Here is a 13,302-nt window from a genome sequence, read left to right as displayed (position 1 = left end):
TGACGTGATGTGCGACACTGTGGCCCGTCTGTTTGCTTGTACAGTTCTAGCCATCCTCCTCTGACCTCTCTCATCAACAAGCGATTTTCTTCCACAGGAGTGCCGTTGAGAGGATGTTTTCTGTTCGTTGCACCATTCTCGATATACCCTTAAAACCGTGGTGCGGAAAAGTTCAGGAGAACTGCCGTTTCAGAGATGCTTTGTCCAGCACGTCTTGCACCTACTACCATGCCACGTTCGATCACTCCTTTTTCCCCATTCTTGCTACGTTTTTTTTGGTAGTTGTTGGCGCATCGGTTTCTGTGGCCATAATGCACCTCCCGAGGTTTTTGCAGTACTTTGATCCAAGCCCGAGGCGGGATTCGAACCCGCGACCTTTGGGTTGCTAGGCAGGCACGACGTTTTGTACGCTTAATTGATACTAGAAAGATTGCTCTGCTGCATTTATATCCACAACTGTGGTCATGTGACTTGCAACGTTGTGAGACAAACCATTTGTGTGTACAGTAGGTGTGTACCTAATAAGTGGCAGCACAGTGTATATATAATAAAATTTATAAAAAATATATAATTATATATATATATATATATGACACCAACGACGAACCGGAATGTCGTTTCGGTGCGGACCTCTTCTTTTACTAGTCCTAGTCGGGCCCACAAAGCGCTGTATATTTTTGGAGTTCATATTGCTATAAAATTTTTATCTCTTGCGTATATATTTCAAATATTAGAAGTGCCAGGCGCACGCCTAGTGCGCCTATGTGTAAGCGCGTAACTGAGTGGGCTCCTGTATTTCCGTACGTTACACGAACAGCAAAGATGTATAATAAACCTCGAACCACCTTAAAATATGATTATTTTTCGAAAGATTTTAAAAGTAATTTTTATGGTAAGAGCATAAAATTATCTAATTGTGAGACTATAAAAATACATGTAGTATACAGTTCATCAGGCTACCGAATTTATTCTTAACGCCGAACTTTGTTTTTAAATTTTAGTTTTAATTATTAATACACAATTATTTTTTTCCAGATCTCCAATGTTATAATAAAAATTTCTGATGCAATTTCATTAATAAAGTTAGAATTTTAATCTGCGGTATTCATTTGTAAAATCCAACCAATGGCGCTGATGGCTTCCCGCGAGTCACGTGATTCAGGCAGTTATTGCCCGGCTTTCGTTCCAGACGTAGTAACGTACTAGTAAGAATTTCCCTTCTTGAAATAAATATTCAGCTTAATCTTTAATATTTTCCTATAAGTCCATAATATTTTTATGATATTTAATCGTATAGGATATCTAACCCATCTAAAGGAAAAAATAGTGTACAAATTTTTATTAAAATCTCGATTTTTGGCCAATTTTATTATACATTTACACAAATTCTCCCAACTTGTTATTCAGCCAGCTGGTGCCTGTTGACCAAGCTTTCCCGCGTCTTCTTGCCAGCATGACAGCTGATCTGCCGCATTGCTAATAAAAGAGTCCGATGAGAAATATAGTTCCACATACTTGTTTCCGCATAGCGACACACAGTCGATATATATGTTTTAAAATATAATAATGAACTTAGGAGTAACGTTGTATAGTAAAGCATTTAAATTGGGGCGCATTAAACTATTTATGTATAATAATCGTAAGAGTACGAGTACACTCTCTTTTGGAGCACGCGTTTCCCGCCAAACGCAGCCATTCGGTGAATCAAGGTGTGGACGCGCATTGTGAATAGCTGCAGTTGTTTTTTAAAAATATACTTTAGTGGATTTTTGTTTTAATATCAAGTGAGGTTGGAAGTTAGAGAACGATGGCGTTATATCATCGAAATGGTGAGAAGAAACGAATATGTCATGATTTCCGCCGGCAGGAGGAGGAAGTGATCGGCAGCCTATGCAGGTAGGGTGTTGGCAATGGCAACCCGCCTTGTTACTCGCTGTAGTATCGTAGTAGGAGGATATGGTAACGTTTGTAGATCGCTCGTCAGATGGTGCGTCTCGTCAGCTGGTCAGGTGGTAGAGCTGTTATAATGCTTATTTTTATTCGCTTTAAATTGTGAACACTGCTTATATTGTTTCTTATTGTCGTTGTGTATAATATTTTTGAGATTAAATGGTTTGGGTTTTCGAAGTGGCTGTCAACATTGCTTGATAATGGCACTGTAATGTAATAGTAGGCGTTATTGTAGCTGAGTCATTCAGTCATGGCATCAGCTGAGATGGATAGTTGGACGGCCGTTTAATATGATTACGTTATTTTCCTTTAATATGCATTTATTTTTGCCTCTGATATGCTTTTCAATTATTTTTAACATTAAAATGGGGTATAATTTAGAGTATTCAACCGCTATTTATATGAAGATTGTTTTGAAGTTGAATTCAACGGATGTTTTACTTATTTTTTAAATTGTGTATTACAGTTAAGTACCTGAAGTCAGCTGACGATATTCATTCACTTAGTGTTTATATTTTTATGCTTAGTGTTTATTTGTTAACTTTTAAATACAGTTTAGACTTGTTAATTCATTAGTACGCATGTGAAGCATTGTACTGTTTGATTCTACATTATCGTGTTACTGTGTTATTTTCTCCCCCTTTTTTATGTAGTTTATAGCAGCTGTTTCTTATCAGACTATAAGTTGTTATAGTCTGATAACTGCGATTATTAACTTAAAATTTAAATTTTTGGCAGAACCATATCGTATTTAAACTTTATTATAACGTTCATATATTGTGAATGTTTGAACTTATAGTACTGACTTTCAATTGTTTGTTTGCAATTAGGAATGTAGTACTTTGTTTATAGGCATTAATACTCAATCACACGTAGACCCAAGCTGTCCTTTTCCCATTATATATTTTGCATTCTGCATAATTGTATTTCTGTTTAGGCATGCCTACCTACTCAGCCTTCGTGTTTTTCGGTGATATTTCTTTACACTTTTTTTTTTATTATACTGTGTTTACTTTTTAATTAACAATCCAACACATGGGGTTAGGGTATTTCCTGCTTCAGGTTATCTCTATTCCATAGACCTTTTAAACTCGGCCACTTCTGTTTTTAACGGATTAGCAATTCCTAGTTATTTTTAATTTCCAATACAAAGTGAATGAACAATGATAATGAATAAATATGAGCTATTTTTCTGGTGCACACACTGATATCAAAAATATCATGTAAATTTATTATTTACGTGATATAATAATTTATCTGCCATTAGCATTGTGAACTGAACAACTTAAGTCAAGAATCTGTAATTTAATTTTTAAGATTTTTTATATTTCCGGGGATTTAAAACGACTGAGTTAGCAACCACCATTATGAGAGGAGCAGAAGCTTAATTGGAATGTGAAATGCGAATGATTATTAAATTTTTCATATTTCATAAAAAAAAAAATATCGGTAGGATCCAGAAACAGCTCATGCACAAAGAATGAAGCCACCTGAGTATGATAACTCCCGTCATAAGCTGTTTTCTTTGTTTTATTTTGTAACCCCTGTTACTTTTGGCTGTATTGCGTAATTACGAAGGGTTTTAATTTGGTTCGTCACTTATTTAAATAAAATTTTTAACCTTTAAAAGGACGTTGAAAATTGCTTATACTTAAACGATCGACAGTTTAAGCTAAATACAAGTGCATTGAATGCTGGGCTCGGATGTACCTTTGCCACGTGCTCTCCTTGCTCTTTGTGCGAGCAAGGCAAATACTCTTCTCTTTCTTTATGTTAGTGCGCAGGCCGGCCGGCGTGTAATGGCGTCCATGAGTTGGCATCGTGCCAACGTCGCGGCCGAGATAGGTCGCCTGGCGTCTGGCATCTGCTAACGATGTTGTAACTGGAGGACAAGTCTGGTAAAATCAGCTGCTGCTGTTCTGCCGTTATACGTGGCTTCTCCCTCTCACTGTTATCATATGCATTTTACATATATTTTTTGTTTGCTACCTTTTATTATAAAACATTGTACCAAGATCTTTGTTCTTTATAAAGTTTAAATTATCTTTTATACTTTCGATTTATGGATTAATGCAAAACATGAAAATCTGCTTTCACTTCCGTCAGCACTTTATTAGAAGTCTTATCTCTGCGTAATGCTGTAATATGTCTTATATCATTTAAAGACAGATTACACTGCATTTATCTATCTATCCTTATAATTTTATTTTTAAAAATTCTAGACTTTTCACGTGTTTCTTATCAGAATCGTATTTTTAGCACTGGTTTATGTTTTTAGTTTAAGTTTTCTGCAGAAATATCTTTAAAAGGTTTGTTGCATTCCAGATATCATTCAGTACATTCTTTTTTCTCATTTTAAAAAAATTATTTGTGTAATTTTAAACAAGCTCTTATTTATTTTTTTCGCTAGGGAAAAATCGCTTTTATAAATTGTATTTCATCTCACATGACAATACTGGTTTATATTTAACCAGTAACTATGACCGAAGTTTTTTTTTTTTTTGTCGCCTCGCCCTTTATTTGTTTTATTGTATACTTTATTCTATATGTTTACGTTTTTAGATTATAACAAACTAGATACAACAAGAATATTTGTATACAGGATTTTTCCACAGTGAACTATCTGTGAAAACGTTTTGACACAGTAATGAAGTAGGCATTTAATTGCTGTACATAGATGCTCGTATCTCTGTTGGAAATGGTCGAAGTGGCAATCACGCAGTGACAAATTGCTGTAGGAAAATTTTTTCCCCCCTTCTCCCTCTCTGATGTTTCACGATATTTAAGTGAGAATTTAATATTATTTACAACATTTTGTTTTGGTCTTCGGATAGTAATGCTTTCAGACCTCAATTTGAATTAGGAAACCCGGTTTAGGTTGTGTGCATAATAAATATAATAAATTGGGTTTTTAATATCGTATAATTAACGCGCATTCACTTTATCATTTAAAACATAACTTTAAAGGGCCTTGTCCCAATGAGACTAAGGGCAAAGAAAACATCATACGCAACTTGAAAGTAGATTAATGACTAAATCGGGCGGGCGCGTTAGAGGCAGCCCCACACATTTGAAATATTCATTAGTTTTTTTTTTTTTTTTTTATTGTATACAATGAAGTATTGTTTGAAGGGATATAGTAGTTTCTGTTTAAAAATGAAGATGATTTTTAGAAATTCGTTCATTGACGATTATCCTGAAATTGGAATGTACCGTAACTGGTATATTTGCAACTTATTTTTGATATTGTACTGGTAAAATATGGTAAATCTGAGAATGTTTTTCATGTTAATGCCATTTGTTTTGGGGACATTTTTATATATTTGAACTATTCCAGTTTTCCATATTCAACATCGATAACCTGAAAAAGAAATAATAATAATAAAAAAAAAAGAGTTGGAGTAGGGGGATATAACCCCATATACTTTTGTCTAAAAATCAGAAAAATGAATGGGTCATCAATGCGGAATAATTTTTTAATTCCTCAGTTTGTTTTTCTTCCCGTGATTCTTTTTCAAAATGCTGAGTGCTTAGAGAAATTTCATTAGTATAACCTGAATATTCAGAGATGAAAATGTACCTTTCAGTTATCACTGGTACTCCCCATAGAATGGACTAAATATAAGTTTTTTAAATGTTACTTAGGGCAAGCATGTAGGCTGTAATTTCTAAAAAACCTGTGGTAATTGGAGAGAGTACAGTACACTGTTTTTAAAATTAGTTGTAGAATGTCTAAACTCGAATATAGGATCTCGGCTGGGGTTTACTAGTGACTAGCTTTCTGAAACAATTTTAATCTATGTGTTAATCCATAGCATATGTTTAACTCTAGAAAATTTGTTTTGTCAGGCTTGGAAGCCGGCCAATATCGCCAAAGACCCAGCTGGAACAAGAGAAGCGGATTCGTCGAGAAATAGCTAATAGTAATGAGCGAAGACGAATGCAAAGTATCAACGCAGGTTTCCAGTCCTTGCGTACTTTATTACCACATCATGATGGCGAAAAGCTCAGCAAAGTAAGCAGTTCATTTTCTTCCCGAATTGATGTCACTATTACACACACACACCCCCCTATATGCATGGAGTGATATTCTGAAAACTACGTCGATCGCGTTAGAGAGAGCGAAGCAGCTGCCTTGATGTGGCCAGAAATGGCAGGCAATCGTGGCGTTTCTCTCAGATGGCCGAGTGTTGCTGGCACAGTGCCAAAGAGACTCCGTCTGAGCTTTTCTTGTGTGTCACTGCCGCGCGCCTAGCCCTATTTTCTTTTACAAGCGGCGTGAACCATGCTGCAATGTATGAATGTGTGGTGATGTCACCTCCGTTTCCATGGAGACGAAACAGATCGATGTAGCCCAACGTGGAAAGCCGGGCAGTGCCCTACTGATTCAGACTCTGTAATGAGAGCGGTAGAATGTCTGCCGTCTGCATCTTGTCTGAAACTAGCTAACCGCCCGGACACATCGTGTGAACCTTTTCTATTTTACGAAGTTCGAACAATAAATATAAGAAAATATATCAGATTTTTATTTCATAACACTGCAGAAATATTTTACTCTGAAGTTGGTGGGAGTACATTGCATAATATTGTGCAAAGCATAGCCTACAGAACCAGAGCCATAATAACCTGCTAAAGGAGAATAGCATTTTTGCTATTTATTATGGCAAAATGCCAGCTCGGCATTGAACTTCCGGTGTAGGTATTGCAACAGAGAAAAGAAAAAATGGGTACAGAAACATTCAAACACCTTACATAGGTGAGGTGTTTGAATGAATTATATAATGGGGAGAAGCTTAACTGATAACCTACTCATTTAGAATCAGGGAATGAAGAACATTTTTCATAATTTGCAGAAATTCTTTATAAAAGGTCTATGGTTTCCTTATTAGGAAAGCTGTATGTGTTATTGAGAAGCAAAAAAAAAAAAAAAAAAGTGGAAAATTCAATTTATTAGTGCTTTTTGAATTGTCATCAATTGCCTGTGTATGCAAAAACTACAATTTGTTTGTTAAAATGCATATTAAGACAAAGCTGCATCCCCCCCCCTTTGCAGACAACATAATTTTAAATGGTTATCATAAGGTGATTTTAAACTTAATTTGCTAGTAATTTTATTTAAGATTGAGGTTAATCTGAGATCAAATTATGAGTAATTGAATATATGTGTATGTTACTCTTTGCAGCTAGCATTTGATATGGCATGGCATTTGATAGATAGATACCACTTTTAAAAATCTTTATTTTTTTAAATTTGGAAATAAAATTGAGTCCCCTAGTCCCTGGCTTATTGCTCAAAGGGACATAATGTACCTTTTCCTTTGTTTATTGGATATGGTACTACAATACAGTCAATAAAGATTTATTAAGTTGTGAAATGAATCAGCTGTATAAATTGGAAATAATTTGGTGAATATGATGGTATCATATCCATCAAATGCAATGTCCTCTGCAATCCCATTGATTATTTTGGGGTTAATAATCCCTCTAATTTTTTAAATTTCCTGTGTGGCTGGCCAAACTGTAAGCAGCTACAGTTGTCTTATAATGTGAAAATCACTGAATGCCGACTTGTTAAATATTCAAAGTCTCCAGAAAAGGCATGAAATAAAACGTGAGAAACTAAAATATGCTGAATATAATGAGCGCTAACACAATACCATTTGAAAGTAAATGGTAACAGCTACTGCCCTATGCAGTAGTCATTGTTACACTGAACGAAAGTTCTGAGAAAAACACTGGAGTTTAGAATAGCTATTATGCTACAATTACTGAGTATGGCTAGTTTTTTTGGGGGTTACTATGATATTTTCTGATGTGCATGGAGAAAAAATTGTTGTGCATTCCTTATCTTAAGGAGAACATTGTTTGATATCTGCATTTCTTTACTTGTTTATACTGACATGAGTATGGTTGCTTATACAATGTAGTTGCACAAAAATGGATGTACAGTGTTCATTATAACACTGCTTAGATCAGTTAACATCAATCAGTGTATCAGGTTAGTTTTTTTATTTTATTAGAGAAGTATTAGAACCTATAGTACTTAGTACCGTGCTTGGGTTGGAGGTTGAGAAGATGAAAGAAGATATTTGTTGACATTGGACTTGAACTTCTGTAGACTGTAATTTTCAGGAAATACGTATGAAGGAAGGTTGTTCCAGAAAACGGCAGTTGAATGAATAAACGAGGAAGATGAAAAGTTGGTTCTGTGAGTTTGAAGTTGGACAGTAAATGGATGTTGGTTAGTGGCGGCACGTGTTCGGACTATTTTGAAAGAGACAGCGGGAATTATAGAAGCCAATTCAGAAGAACAGTGCCCATGGAATTATCTGTAGAAGAGGCGTGCAGCAGAAACAGTACGTCTATGAGACAGTGAGTGGAGAGACTGTTAGAGATGAATCATTAATTAACCTGACTGCCCTCTTCTGAATGGAATCAAGAAGCTTGAGAGAGGTTTTGGGGGCACCACCCCAGATGTGGGAACAATATTCCACGGCAGGGCGGATTTGTGATTTATACAGAGTGAGCAGTTGTTTGGAAGAAAAGTAACTGAGAGCGAAAGAGAAAACCAAGTTTTTTAGATGCAGAGGAAGCAATATTTGTAATGTGTGCTTGTGCTAAGAGAGATTAGAAGTCAGGTTAATCCCTAAGAGATATATCATTTTGCCTAGAAATCGGAGTGTCACTAAAGATAAGCATAGGAGCAGAAGAATCCTTTTTGCGAGATATAAGACAAGACTGAGTTTTAGAAGGGTTGAAATCAACTAAGTTGTCTTTGCCTCACTGCAGAATTATCTGAAGATCGGCATTTAAGGAATTGGTGGCAGATTTTCAAGAAGTTGAAGCTGATTGAGCAGGGCAAGGTTTCTCAAAATGGAAAGTAGAATGCAGTGTGCTATCATCGGCAAAACTATGGATAGGATTTCCAGTCAGTGGAAGAAGGTCATTAATATACAAGAGGAAAAGAGTGGGGGAAAGAACTGAACCTTGGAGGACACCAGCATTAGTGGAGAAGTTAGAAGACAGAGCCATCTACCATCACCCTCAGTGAGCGATCAGAGAGAAAACTGGATAACCAATTACTAAAAACAGTTGGCAAACCATAAGATGGAAGCTTGTTTAGAAGACCTTTATGCCAAACACGATCGAAAGCCTTTGAGATATCAAGAGCAACTACTTGTGTTTCACCGAACTTTTCCATTGAATTAGTCCATAAATGGGTAACATAAGCCAGAATATCACCAGTGTATCGACACTGATGGAATCCATACTGGCGATCGTTGATCAGACGGAAGGTTTCTATGTAGTTTAAGAGTTGGCGGTTAATTGATTTCTCCATTACTTTAGAAATAGTAGAAGTAATTGCAATGGGACGATAATTGGATGGGAGGGATTTGTCACCCTTTTTAGGAACTGGCTGGATATAAGCAAATTTCTATGCAGAAGGAAAAATACATTTGGAATAAGAAAATGAAAAAAAGCGTCAAACAATAGGAGTAAGTTCAGGAGCACAGATTTTAAGAAAAAGTGGAGAAATACCATCGGGACCTGGAGCTTTCTTAGCGTCAAGATTCGTCAAAATCCTTCTGACATCCTTTTGACGAAAAATCACAGGAGACATTGAATGGAGTGTACTGGGAATGGTGGGAGGTGGTTTAAAAGATCATCAATACAAGAGTTGCAAGAAAAGTAGGATGCTAACAGGTCAGCTTTATCATTGGCTGAAGTGACAACAGAACCATCTGGTTTGGACAGAGATGGGCAAAAGTTTGCTCGGCTTCCATTAGGGCAAGAAGCAAGTTTTCTACTCTTAGCCTGTTCAAACTCTAGTTTGGACTGATTAATAACTGCTTTACAATTGTTGCACACTTTGGTGTAGGCAGAAATGAAACTGAAGAATTAGAAACAAGCCAATTACAATATGCAAAATTCTCTTGAACAGCCTTAGCACATTTATTGGAAAACAAAGGTTTAGATAAAGGACGAGATTTTAAAGTGGAGTGTGGGATAAAGGATTCCATTCCTGCAAGAATAATTTCACTGACACGATCTGAGCAAACATTGACATCAGAAGTTTTGAAACAATAATCCGACCAAGGAAAAGAAATCTCGCAGGTCATCCCATTTTGTATTCTTGTAATGCCAAACAACACGAGGTTGGGAATAGCTGTGAGATAAAGGCTCCATTGGAAAAGAGACAATCACCAATTTGTGATCTGAAGTGCCTAAAGGACCTCTCACTTTGATCGTGTACTTAGAAGGTTTGTTTGTGAGAAAAAGATCAAGCGTGTTGGCTGTATGATTAGGATTGTCCAGTATTCGTGTAGGTAAATGAACAATCTGTGCAAGGTCATAAGTAATTGCAAAAGTCTTAGCATCTCGACCAGCTGGGTCGGTGTGACTAGAAAAAGGAAGCCAGCTGGAGTTGTGAACATTAAAATTACCTCACTGTTAGGAAAGTTGAACTGGTTACCGAACCTAACCTGGCATACATATAACCACTACTGTCGAAAAAATATCCCAATGCACATTAATGTCATTGCACTCACTTTGGTAATGTGTCAGATCTCCTTTGTCGATTATGACACATCCCACCCTCCTGGGTAGGCTCTTCACTAAAATGCTAGAATGCAGTGGATACAATCCTCCATTCTTCCTGCAGAACAGTGATCACTTTTGTTCCTGATGTGTGGGTTTCATTGTTGCCCAATGTTTCAATTCACCTTGTAGGGTTCAGGGTAATGATCTAACTGTACTGATCGTTCCAGCTTTGCACATTTGTTCATGTGCTTTCTCGAACAGCACTGACAGTATGTCATGGGTAGAGATCTGTGTTTTTAGCAACAAAATTTAGCATTTTTATTATGAATCACGAATTAAATGAAAGCATTGTGCAGATTTCTTTCCTCAGCACTATTGGCTGGGCATATTGATTTAATTGATGTTTCCAAATTCTTCATACATTATATTAGTGACCAACAATAACTGAAGAATGTCAGGTTTTGAGGCACATTTAAAAAAAAAATGTTTGTACCCTTCAATACAGTCAAGTTGGGGGGAAAAAAGGTATTTTTCTAGATAATGTCAGTGTTTGCTCTGCATCTACAAGCAGTTGCTTCCTTTTAAGTGAGCTGTTTAAACAGCTCACTTAAAGTCTCATAGAACGTTTTTGTTGGATCTTCCTTAAAATTTTTTTTTCTTGCACATTACTTAGTAATTCTGAAGTTTCTGCTAGAAAAATGCTATCTACATTATTTTGTAGGCCATTTTTAATACAGATCCATAATGATACAACTGTATCATTATGGATCTTTATTGGATTCATTAGAAGAATCCAATAAAGGAATGAATTTATCACAAATTTCACTTACATATTTACATTCAATCGTTATTGATGGATCCAACTCATTTCTATTTTTTATTTTTATTTATTTTTTTTGCTGTTGTATCATGTATGCTATCAGAATTTTTGAAGAAATCAAATAATGGATTGAAATATTTATCTAAATATTTCACTGAATGAAACCATGACTTCTATGTAATGACTGGGCTTGGAAATAATTTTGCAGAAAGATGTGGATAAAATGTTTCCAAAAATTATGTACTTTGACTTAATTTTTCTTGAAATACCATTTTTATTTTGATTATTACTTCATTGAAAGATTTTAATTCCTTCATAAAAATATTTCCTACTAAACTAATTTTGTGTGCCCAACATTGTAAATGTAAAATTTGATTTGTTGTTAAAACTTTGAAACTGTATATGATAACTTGCTTTAAACTCTTTTTTTAAACGGACTTGTTCTCCTTTACATGCTTCCTGGCATCTAAATGTGCAGAATCAGAAATAAGCCCTAACACATTTGTATAAGAAATATCGTATTCTTTTTTAAAGCGTTGAAAAAAAGCTTGACAGCATGGTGGCATTCAGTCTCTTAAAAATTACAAGATGCTGAATATGTTTTCTGTTCATAAGATGGCAATGCTGTTTTAAATAAAACTGCAAATACAGTTTTCCTTTTTATCTGATGTTTTTTCTACTACTATCACCATATGTTTATCTTTGATATTTTGTTTGATTTCTGCTTTAATGCTTGCTCTGCAAATTTGCAAATATTCCCTCCATAAATGGTCCACACACGGCAGATCCCCAGAATCTTGTACAATATTTGTTGCTCTGCAGGGTCATCCAATTTTTCCAGAGGAATTTTTGCTTTGAGGCACATTAATACTGTGCCTTGAATAAAAATGGACTTGTTCTCCCATGCTTCCTGGCATCTAAAATCCCTGTTATTGTTGACTGGTGACTGTGAGATTGTCTGGTTGAAGGTTTCAATAGTTGTTTAAGACAATTAACACTTTGAAATATTTTTCAAGATTAACCTTCTTATTCCAGTCTAGTTGTCGATTGCAATTTTTACGTATCAAAATGTTCTCATTTATATAAAAGCATTCTTTGAATTTTGCTGCTCTCTCATGAATATCAATTTTCATTCATCTCACAATGTTAGGATTACTAGAAAAATAAATTTTATCATATTATTTTTACTGAATAAAATTTTAATGGCAATTATTTAATAATCTTTATTAACAATGAAATTATGAGTGTTGTTATTATTTGGAAAAGTTACCTTGCATGTGGTACTGTAATATATCAATCACAGTAGACTTTCAGAATAACGACACCTTCGGGGATTCAACGTGCCGTTATTTCAATTTTTCCATTATCTAGAAAGTTTTTCTTATTTTTAATATATTTAATGCAGAAATAATGAGGCTAAATAACAAAGAGAGATTAAGAATGCAATTTTATTAACTGCACATAAAAAAAAACAAACATCATGACAATCCAGTGTTATATACACTCCTGCTTACGTCCCGTTCTATTTTCTTCAAGTTTAGTCTGCATGAGTAGCACAGTGTGGTATTATCACCGTCCTCCTCCCACTGGGTGGGAAAGGCGCGGGTTCTAATCCCGTCGATGACACGAAGAACTCTTATGGGCCTTTTTCACTCCTTGGCTGAGTTTGCCGGTCTCGGGCAGATAGCAAGGTTTTTTTTTTTTTTTTGTCCAGCAAAACAGGCAAATTGACCAGAGAATACATGCAATTTACAGACACAGTACACATGGGTATATGAATTAACTTTCTAGGTGACCCTAATGTTTGGTTATACATACAGCATCCTTGGGACCGTGTCCTTGCTGGATCATGGAATTTTTCTGATTTGGTAGTCGTATTATATACTGCTCTACAAAATTAACAGAACAATGTTTTTCAGGAATATTTTATTGTATAAAGTTTGTCACTAAGCTTTAATGTTATTATTCGTTTCTTCTCTGTATGAGTTTTA

General features: G+C 35.4%; 1 protein-coding gene across 1 annotated transcript in view; it reads left to right on the top strand.

The window, feature by feature from the left end:
- Positions 1-1,717: 1,717 nt before the first annotated feature.
- Positions 1,718-13,302, top strand: part of crp (transcription factor cropped) — an 83,026-nt gene continuing 71,441 nt past the window's right edge. Inside the window, exons 1-2 of the mRNA XM_090379951.1 lie at positions 1,718-1,896; positions 5,800-5,965. Coding sequence (XP_090236077.1) covers positions 1,808-1,896; positions 5,800-5,965 — 255 coding nt within the window. The 5' untranslated portion in view covers positions 1,718-1,807. The remainder of the gene's footprint in view (positions 1,897-5,799; positions 5,966-13,302) is intronic.

This window comes from Mastigoproctus giganteus, chromosome 8 (genome assembly GCF_048544385.1).
Source record: "Mastigoproctus giganteus isolate SK-2022 chromosome 8, ASM4854438v1, whole genome shotgun sequence".
In the NCBI taxonomy this organism is placed as follows: Eukaryota; Metazoa; Arthropoda; class Arachnida; order Uropygi; family Thelyphonidae; genus Mastigoproctus; species Mastigoproctus giganteus.
Note: the sequence above shows the minus strand (reverse complement) of the source record. Positions and strands in the feature narration are given on the sequence as shown.